This window comes from Lepisma saccharinum, chromosome 23 (assembly GCF_977018435.1).
Source record: "Lepisma saccharinum chromosome 23, izLepSacc3.1, whole genome shotgun sequence".
In the NCBI taxonomy this organism is placed as follows: domain Eukaryota; kingdom Metazoa; phylum Arthropoda; class Insecta; order Zygentoma; family Lepismatidae; genus Lepisma; species Lepisma saccharinum.
Genome location: NC_139251.1, coordinates 52,038,613 through 52,048,907, shown reverse-complemented (window position 1 = coordinate 52,048,907; position 10,295 = coordinate 52,038,613). Strand labels below are relative to the sequence as shown.

The 10,295-nt window shown below is 36.5% G+C and overlaps 1 protein-coding gene across 1 annotated transcript in view; it reads right to left on the bottom strand.

The window, feature by feature from the left end:
- Positions 1-2,963: 2,963 nt before the first annotated feature.
- The window catches only part of LOC145977764 (uncharacterized), a 120,590-nt gene continuing 113,258 nt past the window's right edge, over positions 2,964-10,295 (bottom strand). The window contains exon 3 of the mRNA XM_083110035.1: positions 2,964-3,002. Coding sequence (XP_082966161.1) covers positions 2,996-3,002 — 7 coding nt within the window. The 3' untranslated portion in view covers positions 2,964-2,995. The remainder of the gene's footprint in view (positions 3,003-10,295) is intronic.

The window sequence follows — 10,295 nt, the reverse complement described above, 5'->3', positions numbered from 1 at the left end:
CAGTGTCCTCCGCCCCCCCTAACTCCCTGATCACGTTTGTTCGAGTACCTGGAATTCAAATCGCATTCGCAATATTTAAAAATAATGCGTAATTTAAACGTTTTCTACCATACCAGTCATGACAACACGCTGCTATTTTGTACTACTGCTGAATGTAAACAAAGATTTATCCTACTTAGAGCAGCCATATTGGAAGCGACACTAGCGCTCAGGTGGTAATTTTAATCGCGAATAGGGTAGGTACATTTGAAGGACTAGTCAGTGAGCCTTGGTACGGGTTTTTGGAATCGGAACGAGAATTTGGAGTCGGAACGAATCGTTCCGAGGTTTCGTTCCGACCAAAAGGCCTGGAGAGAGGCGAGGGTGCGGGTGTGTTTGAAATGCACCTGCGCGTCGTAAAATCAAATGTTCACTGAAATCTGAATCTGAATCATAAGAACATCGAATTCTAAAAAGAAACGGACGTAACTAGGTATTTGAAGTTGATAAAAATACATTTACATTTAGAGAAGAGCGCAGTAATAATTTGGCATACATAACACTCTAATTTATTAATTACATTCGACGGTTACATTTTTCATTATTCTCTCCCCTTTCCCTCTCATTACACAACCTTTATCAAGAATAGATACAAGGTAAAAATAAAATATGAATTATGAACCATTCTTGTTGTCGACATAAAAGAAACTTTTTTTTTAAAAAAAACGGCAATGATATATTTACGTCGACGAATCAATTACACGCAATCGGCCTCTTTGAGAGATTTTGTTTTACCACATGGCATATTTTTCTTAGATTTATTTCCATCGCTTTTAGTGTGATTACTATTTGTTATAGGTAATATCAATAATAAATGGGATGGGAATAAAATGCATGATGATCATTTTCTCCTTTCAAAGTATAGTATAATTTCACATTGTTGAGCAGTGCAGCTGCGAAGTGTAAAACGCTGCAAAACAACATTGAATGGGCTCACCCCTTAGCCGCGTGTAATTAACACACACACATATTATCAGGTCATCGTCAGCACAAAACTCCATCCTACATTATTTTCAATTTCCCCCACCTCCTCTCCTGGCAAGGAGGAACGAAACATGAGCCTCGTTCCTCGGAACGAGAGGAAATGATTCCAGGAATCATGATTCCGAAAAGGAACGAGTGAATGAAATCATGGTGGAACTGGAAACGAGACGGCTGGAGTCGGAACGACTTCCAGTGGAACGAAAGGAAAGAAGGAACGAGTTTGAGGAATCGATTCCTCTAGGTGAGCGGAACGAAAGGAATCGAATCCACAAAAGGAACGACTTTTCCCATCACTAATAGAGGGGCCCTATGCCCCCTGTTTCTTCATATGCCATATTTACGTGGTTTCGGGGTCAGATCTCCACTTCAATCTCTCCTCATCTTGACATTTGAGTGGGGGGTTGCCCCCTAAAACAGTTTTTTAACTGAAACACAAAAACACGTCTTCTTCTTCTTTCTTTGGGTCCCTTTATACACCTGCGAAGTTTCATGGAAATCGGAGGGGGACACTTAGATAACCTCCCTTGTGTGTGAAGTTCTTATTCTGCATTGCAGGTCTTGAGATGAATCGCAAATTAACAAAGGAACAACGTGTTTTCGTGCTACAAGCTTGGTGGAAACACAACAAAAACACAAATGTGGTGACATCAGAATTCAGGAGAAGATTTCCAGTTGAGGAACCACCATCACGTCAAGCCATGAGAAACCTGAACCAACGATTCAAGGCTACAGGTTCTGTGCATGATCTACAGTCAAGCAGACAACCCCAAAATGAAGAAAACACTGCACATATTGCTCAGAGTTTTGTATCCAGCCCGAAGAAGTCTACCAGAAGGCGTGCAGGGGACCTGGGAATGTCACGTACCACTATAAGGAACATGTTAAAGGTTTTGAAGATGAAACCTTTCTGGCCAAAACTTCTGCACGCGTTACACGAATGTGATCCGGACCAACGTGTTGTGTTTTGTGAGTGGTGCCTCATTCAGAACGAAGCTGACAGAGACTTCTGGAAACGAATTTTGTGGGCAGATGAGGCCTCATTCAAGATGAACGGTCACGTCCACAGTCACAATTGTGTTTATTGGAGTGATACCAATTCACACAAAATTATGACTGAAGAGTTAAACATCCCTGGTGGCTCTGTTTGTGGTGGTATTTGGAGTTGTGGTGTCATAGGACCATTCTTTTTGAAGGAACTGTTACCGGTGACACATACCTTCAGATGTTGCAGGACGTTGTGATTCCAGGACGTTGAGATTCGTAACCCTCGTTACGAAAACATTCCATTCACGTGGCAACACGATGGAGCATGAACTCATTTTAGTTTCGTTGTGAGGGAGTTCTTGGATCAACATTTAGATGAATGGCATAATCATCATGGTATGACAGATCGGCCACCATGTTCATGTGACCTCACACCATGCGACTTCGCCATGTGGGGTATTGTCAAAGACGAAGTGTTTTTCCAAGAAACTGCAGGATTTGGTTCACTTGCTACAGCTAATCGAATAATCATTCAAGAGATTGGATGACAATCCTCAATTGTGCCATGATATTTGCAAATCAGTGCTGAAGAGGTGTTCTGTTGTGCACTGAAGATGGTGGAGGACAGTTTGAACAGTATTTGAAGTACAAACGACACTTTGAAGTTCAATAAAGATTGACAAGTCACCTGGGTTCTTTTATTTGATTTCTTCATTTATTGGGGAAAGTGACATTGTGCCCTCCCTGTGTGTATATATATATTATGTACTCGAATGATAATACAGTTACTGCAGTGTTTATAAAAATGTATATACAGGGTGTCTCATAAGTAATAACGCAAACTGACACAGTTGAATGAATTGAATGTTTCCATCATGTCCTTGTGGATGTCCTGTCCACTCATGCCTTTTTTCAGGAGGTATTGGATAACCGCACGAGTGCTCACTTTTTCCATTTTTCAGAAAATGCACTTGTTTCACTTCAAACATCAAAATCTGAAAAACAAAAAAAGATAGTACTATGAAATTTGGTATGGGGCTTTGCAAAGGCATATGTTATGATTAGCTAAAGTAATATTCAGCTACGATAAATGCATCATGGTAGGGCGAGAACTTTTCAGTCACCCCTTGTACTTAACCCTAGCTGGCCAGCAATTACTATTTAACATATTACCAAAACCAGTAATGGTCAATCCGACTGTTACAAGTCATTGGAAATCTCATTGCTTTTATTGAACATGCATGGAACTGGCAATATCTTGTAATTCTTGAAATAATGGTTTGCATGGTGCATCTGTTGGAGCATTTGCCAGAATTCTAACAGCTCTCTTTTGTAGTCTGAATAATGTAATGCTTTTGTTCATGTTCCCCCAGAAAATGATGCCGTACTGTAATACAGAGTGAATGATGCCATAGTATAGTGTTTTTGCTGCTTCTAGATTTACTACATTTCTTACTGTTCTTATCACATAACAAAACCCACTAACCTTGTTTGCTGTAGCTTCAATGTGTAGATCCCACTTTAAATTTTCAGACAGTTGTACGCCAAGAAATTTTATGTTAGATACATATTCTATGTCCTGATCTTGAAAGTTAATTTCTGAGTTTCACTGCAACAGATGTTGATTTGAAATCTAATTGCATTTGTTTTTTTAGTGTTTACCACAAGACCATTTTTTTCTATCCACTACGAGATGTGCGTGATTGTATTCTTTACGTTGTGTTTTAACCGTTCTGTGTTTGTTCCTGCTATAAGAACAGTTGTATCATCAGCAGAGTGAGTTGTGTTTGCATCTTTACAGTTTTGTGGAAGGTCATTCATGTAAATTAAAAAAAGTAAGGGTCCTAAAATGGATCCTTGGGGTACACCATATGTAATACGTTGTTTCTTTGATCGATAATTTTCCTTGTTATTATCTTCATCGATGTGAGTTATTTCTACTATCTGATTCCTGTCCGTTAAATATGATTTAAACCATTCTTTTGCTACTCCCCTGATCCCATACTGGTCCATTTTTTTTTACCAAGAGTTTGTGGTTGACAGTGTCAAATGCTTTTGTTAGATCAAGAAAGAGCCCTACACAGTGTTCTTTTTTATCCAAAATTTCTCTAATTGCTTCTGTGAATGTGTGTATAGCAGATTGTGTAGATTTTCCTTTGCAAAAACCATGTTGTTGTTCTGAAATGATGGAAAATTTGTTAAAAAATGTTATTAATCTATTGAACAGTTGTATCATCAGCAGAGTGAGTTGTGTTTGCATCTTTACAGTTTTGTGGAAGGTCATTCATGTAAATTAAAAAAAGTAAGGGTCCTAAAATGGATCCTTGGGGTACACCATATGTAATACGTTGTTTCTTTGATCGATAATTTTCCTTGTTATTATCTTCATCGATGTGAGTTATTTCTACTATCTGATTCCTATCCGTTAAATATGATTTAAACCATTCTTTTGCTACTCCCCTGATCCCATACTGGTCCATTTTTTTTTACCAAGAGTTTGTGGTTGACAGTGTCAAATGCTTTTGTTAGATCAAGAAAGAGCCCTACACAGTGTTCTTTTTTATCCAAAATTTCTCTAATTGCTTCTGTGAATGTGTGTATAGCAGATTGTGTAGATTTTCCTTTGCAAAAACCATGTTGTTGTTCTGAAATGATGGAAAATTTGTTAAAAAATGTTATTAATCTATTGAACAGTTGTATCATCAGCAGAGTGAGTTGTGTTTGCATCTTTACAGTTTTGTGGAAGGTCATTCATGTAAATTAAAAAAAGTAAGGGTCCTAAAATGGATCCTTGGGGTACACCATATGTAATACGTTGTTTCTTTGATCGATAATTTTCCTTGTTATTATCTTCATCGATGTGAGTTATTTCTACTATCTGATTCCTGTCCGTTAAATATGATTTAAACCATTCTTTTGCTACTCCCCTGATCCCATACTGGTCCATTTTTTTTTACCAAGAGTTTGTGTCAAATACTTTTGTTAGATCAAGAAAGAGCCCTACACAGTGTTCTTTTTTATCCAAAATTTCTCTAATTGCTTCTGTGAATGTGTGTATAGCAGATTGTGTACATTTTCCTTTGCAAAAACCATGTTGTTGTTCTGAAATGATGGAAAATTTGTTAAAAAATGTTATTAATGTATTGTACATAACCCTTTCGAGTATTTTTGAGATGACTGGGAGAAGAGAGATTGGTCTGTAAATACTCATTTCATTTTTGACCCTTTCTTGTGCAGAGGTTTTATTATGGCAGTCTTTAGCTGTTCTGGATATTTACCGGTAAGGAGATTTAGATTAACTACATGACATATTGGGCCACATATGTGTGCGGCACATTTTTTTATTACAATGTCAGGTATCTCATCTATGCCAGCAGAATAATTGTTTTTCAAGCGACTTATTAAGCTAAATATATCCTTCTCGTCTGCTGGGAGTAAGTATATATTAGAATCTACTTTAGTTAAATTACTAGTTTTATGATTTTGTTTTTGGATGTTTTTTGTTATTTTTTCTACTATCCCAGTAAAGTATTTATTGAAAGTTGATGCTACATCTTGGGGATTGACCACGCTTTTGCCTTCGTGTTTTAGTGATATGTTGTCTTTGTATTTTCATTTAAAGTTCTTGCAAAACATTTTAAATCAGTCTGTCATCTACTATCACTAAACATGGTGACCAATTTTTCTCATATACAATGTGAGACTAATCCTTCAAGTTATTTTGCAACTATAAAATTTGAAACTCAAAAGCTTTGCATTTATGGCAGTTATCAAAAATAGAATGGGCGTTATCTTACCTTAAATTTATTCGCACACCCCTGCTATGAAACATACACCCACATGAAAAAAGTCTGGACAAACCTTTTAACCCCCCCAATTAACCTTTTCAAAATTTGTGGAAACTGAAATTTGTCACGACTTCAGTGAACCCCCAGCAAATGAATGCATGAGCCATGCATGGCCAGAGTTCTGAACCATTTTTCACCACAGATCAAAGCAATGGTGCGACATACAGAATCCCCCAGTATTGTGCAATATATCTTTACTGATATCTCACCTAATTGTCAGAAATGTGCCTCTTTACATTCAAATGTGATGACAATTCATTCCAGGCGGAGATCATCCTGTTCAGTGTTTCAAACTGAGCACATTTTTGTACTCTTTATTTTATGTTTGTAAAACAGGTAACATACAGCAAAGTGACTGATAGACTGACATTATTTGGTAACATTCATAATGGGACTGAATAATTCGACACCAGCCAGTCAGAACAAATTGAGCATGAAATAATATTGTATTGAGCATGGAAATAAAAATAAAAATAAAAATAATAATAAACCCTCCAATATAGCTACCAAACAATCACAACCTTTCTTTCCTCATATTAACATACAATACATAGTTGGTAACCTCAATGTATTTTCTTGCATTTAGAATAAAATGTATGGTGTAGACACTGTGGGAAATGAGTTTGGTACTGCAACTGGGAAATGACATAGCATATCCCGTTGGTATGGGTAGAATCTTGTCTAAAAGTGTCAGATCATGCTCCTAGATTTTGTTAGGGAAGAGTTTTTTTTAACACGGGAAGCTGTGTGGCTCTCCTTGAGCCAGGTAAGCCAAGGTCGCAGCGAGAGGTACAAAACATAGTAATCTAGGAGCAGGGGGATCTTTTGATTGCGGTTCATCGAGGAGGTAACACTGCTAAGACAGAGCTAATCGTATCGAATGGGGTAAGTCATCCCTTATCTGTAATGCCGTAATTCTCAGTCACAAGTGTTGTGTTTCAAACATCAATCATGTCATTTAATTGCATATTAGTTTAGTACCTCATATCTGGCCCTTTAGGGCCATCGCAGCGCTTGTAGCTCAAGGGTGAACTACAACCCTAATGGTTTGATCCCAAGTTCCACAGGGTGAAATGCTACAATGATGTACTCTATGCCAAATAGCCTACATGAGAGATTTTCAAATAACATTAATAAGCATTTCAACATATGGATGATAGAACTACAAGGTGGATGAGAAGTAACTAGGCATTGGAAATTTACTGTAGTTTTTGTAATCTTTAAGCAATATGAATAAACTTTCCGTACATATACATTCTGGAATAGGATTACATATGTGCATACAAATTTCACAATACGATGATGTTTTCTTATCTTTTCAGAAAGATGACTAACCACTTGACCGCTCAGGGGCAAGCTACGAGGCATGGAATTCAGTAATTGCTGTGCAACAGAGCCTGTGGTCATAAGAAAGTTCTTGTCTCTGGCCAGATAGTTGCATTTCTACCCTTCACTGTACGCCACTAATTCTGCACAGCAATCACTGAATTCTACACTTGATCTTGGGCAGTCAAGTGGTTAGTCATCTTACTGAAAATATAACAAAACATAATTGTATTATGAAATTTGTATGCACAAACGTAATCCTACTCCACTATGCATGTGTGCAGAAAGTTTCATTGACATTGCAGAAACTACAGCAAATTTTCAATGCCTAATTACTTCTCGACCAAACTGTACAACTACAAAGAGTCCTTAATTTCGTGATAACAAGATTCCTCATGAAACAAAATAAGTTTTCTTGTGTTTTATTAATTCAAAACAAGTTTGCTGTTGATTAAAACACTGTTTGACATATTTAGAACATAAATAATATTTCTTTATATTCACTTACAAAAGTAAAATTAACGAAATTGAAACAAACAAACTTTTCTAACGGTGGAAGCGGCCCCGGCGCACACCCAGCGTCGAATAACATGGGTACCTGGGGGAAACCCTGGGGGGTAAAGGCCGATCACATCACCCCCACTCACGACCGGATCAAGAAAGTGTGGGGCGTTACCCCCACACCCCCTATACGGCTTCATGGCATGGTGCTATGCACAGGGGAACACTTTACCTTTTTTACCTTTTGAAACAAACAGCAAAAATAAAAATATCAGAGATTTATATAAGGGTGTAAAATGCTTTTAGAAATGGGTGGCAACTTAAAGTAAGCTTGATAAAAGATAAAAACTGCAATTTTTTGGCTGATCCAGGCGATATTTTAAATAGAAGGAAGATCTACTTTAATGACCTTTTAAATGTTCATGTAGGAGATACATCAGAAGTAATTAAAGTACACACAGCAGAACCTTTAGTTCCAGAACCTAACTTGACTGAAGTTAAAGATGATATTAAAAGGCTAAAGAATAACAAAGCACCTGGCATTGATTTAATACCAGCCGAGTTAATTAAGTTTGATAGGAATTCGTTAATATATAAAATTCATAAATTAATTTGTTTAATATGGAATAAAGAGGAATAAAGAAGAAATCCCTCAACAGTGGAAAGAATCCATAATTGTTCCTGTGTTTAAAAAAGGTGATAAAATGAACTGCAATAATTACCGTGGAATTTCTCTACTCTTGACAACATATGAAATATTATCTAACATTGTTTTAACAAGACTAACCCAATATGCTAATGAAATTATAGGTGATATCAATGTGGATTTAAACGTAACAGATCAACTACAGATCAAATTTTTCACATCAGACAGATACTTGAGAAAAAGTGGAAATATAATCAAAATGTCCATCAGCTATTCATTGATTATGATTCGGTCAAAAGAGATAAATTATATAATCTATTAGTTGAGTTTGGAATACCTAAGAAGCTTGTTAATACGATAAAAGTATGCACCACTGAAACAGAAAGTAAAATTTGGGTGGGTGTTAATGTGTCTGACAAATTTACAATTCATGATGGGTTAAAACAAGGAGATGCATTATCTCCATTGTTGTTTAATTTTGCCTTAGAATATGCTGTTAGGAAGGTAAAAGAAACTAACGAAGGACTAAAATTAATCGGTATGACTCAGTTGTTAGCCAATGCAAATGATGTCGACTTATTAGCGGATGATATAAATACAATTAACAATAATGCTAAAATATTCTTCAAAACAGCTAAGAGATAGGTTTGGTAGTTAGCAAAGAGAAAACTAAATATATGCTTACAGACCAAAACCAAGTATTAGGTAATAATCAAAATCTAATTATTGATAACAACTCATTTGAACCAGTTTCCAAATTCAAAGGAGTAATACTAACAAATGAAAATGATATTAAAGAGGAAATAAAAAGCAGGCTTAATTCAGGAAATGCATGTTACTTTTCTCTTCTCGTTTAATATCTAAGAAACTAAAAGTTAAAATATACAAAACATTAATTTTGCCTGTAGTATTATATGGGTGTGAAACTTGGTCCCTTACATTGAAAGAGGAACATTAATTAAAAGTATTTGAAAATAAGATCCTTAGGAAAATATTTGGACCTAAAAGGGATAAGGAAACAGGTGAGTGGAGAAGGTTACATAATTTAGAACTACATAATTTGTATTCATGTCCAGATATTGTTAGAATAATTAAATCAAGAAGACTTAGCTGAGCAGGCCATGTGGCATGAACGGGAGAGGAAAGAGGAGTTTACATTATTGTTGTTGGGAAACATGATGGTAAAAGACTTGTAGGAAGGCCAAGACGAAGATGGAGGGACAACATTGAGATGGACCTAAAGGAAATGGGTAAGGATGGATAAGAGTGTATATATAGATATTGCTCAGGATAGGGACAGATGGAAGGCATGTGTTGCTGCAGCCATGAACCTTCGGGTTTAAGAAGGCTAGAGAGTTAGTTATTCATTTGGAACAAATGTAAAATTTTGCCAACACTAACTTTGAGTTCTAGTTACAGAACATTAGCTTAGAAACTAATACGAGGGGCATGTAAAAAATAAAAAGGGCCGATTGGTTATTACAAAGAATAAAATTAAGCCAGGAAATTTTTATTTTGATACTATACAAGTGCATCCCCTGGCTATTTTTCTACATAGTCACAATGACGCTCCAAGCATTTTTGGTACCGTGGAACAAGCTTACGTAGACCCTCTGCATAGAAATCTAACACCTGGGACCTCAGCAATTTTTTGAGATGAAGGAACACAAAAAAATCACTTGGGGCAAGATCGGGACCAGAGAGCTGCTCATTGGCCAGATTCGCTTACTAGGCCGGCCTGGCTGGCAAGTGGGCGAGTAAAACTAGGGCCGGTTTTTTTTATGTTAATTTTTAAAGAATTTCGTGAAAAATATATAAAATCGTGTTTATACTTAAAAATATGGCAGTAATCTTGTGAAAATTTCGTGGTAATTTTTAATACCATGCACTCATACATAATGTTACTAAATCAATGAATGATTTTATACAAGGCATAATATTTGCAACATTTATGGGAAAATAAGCTT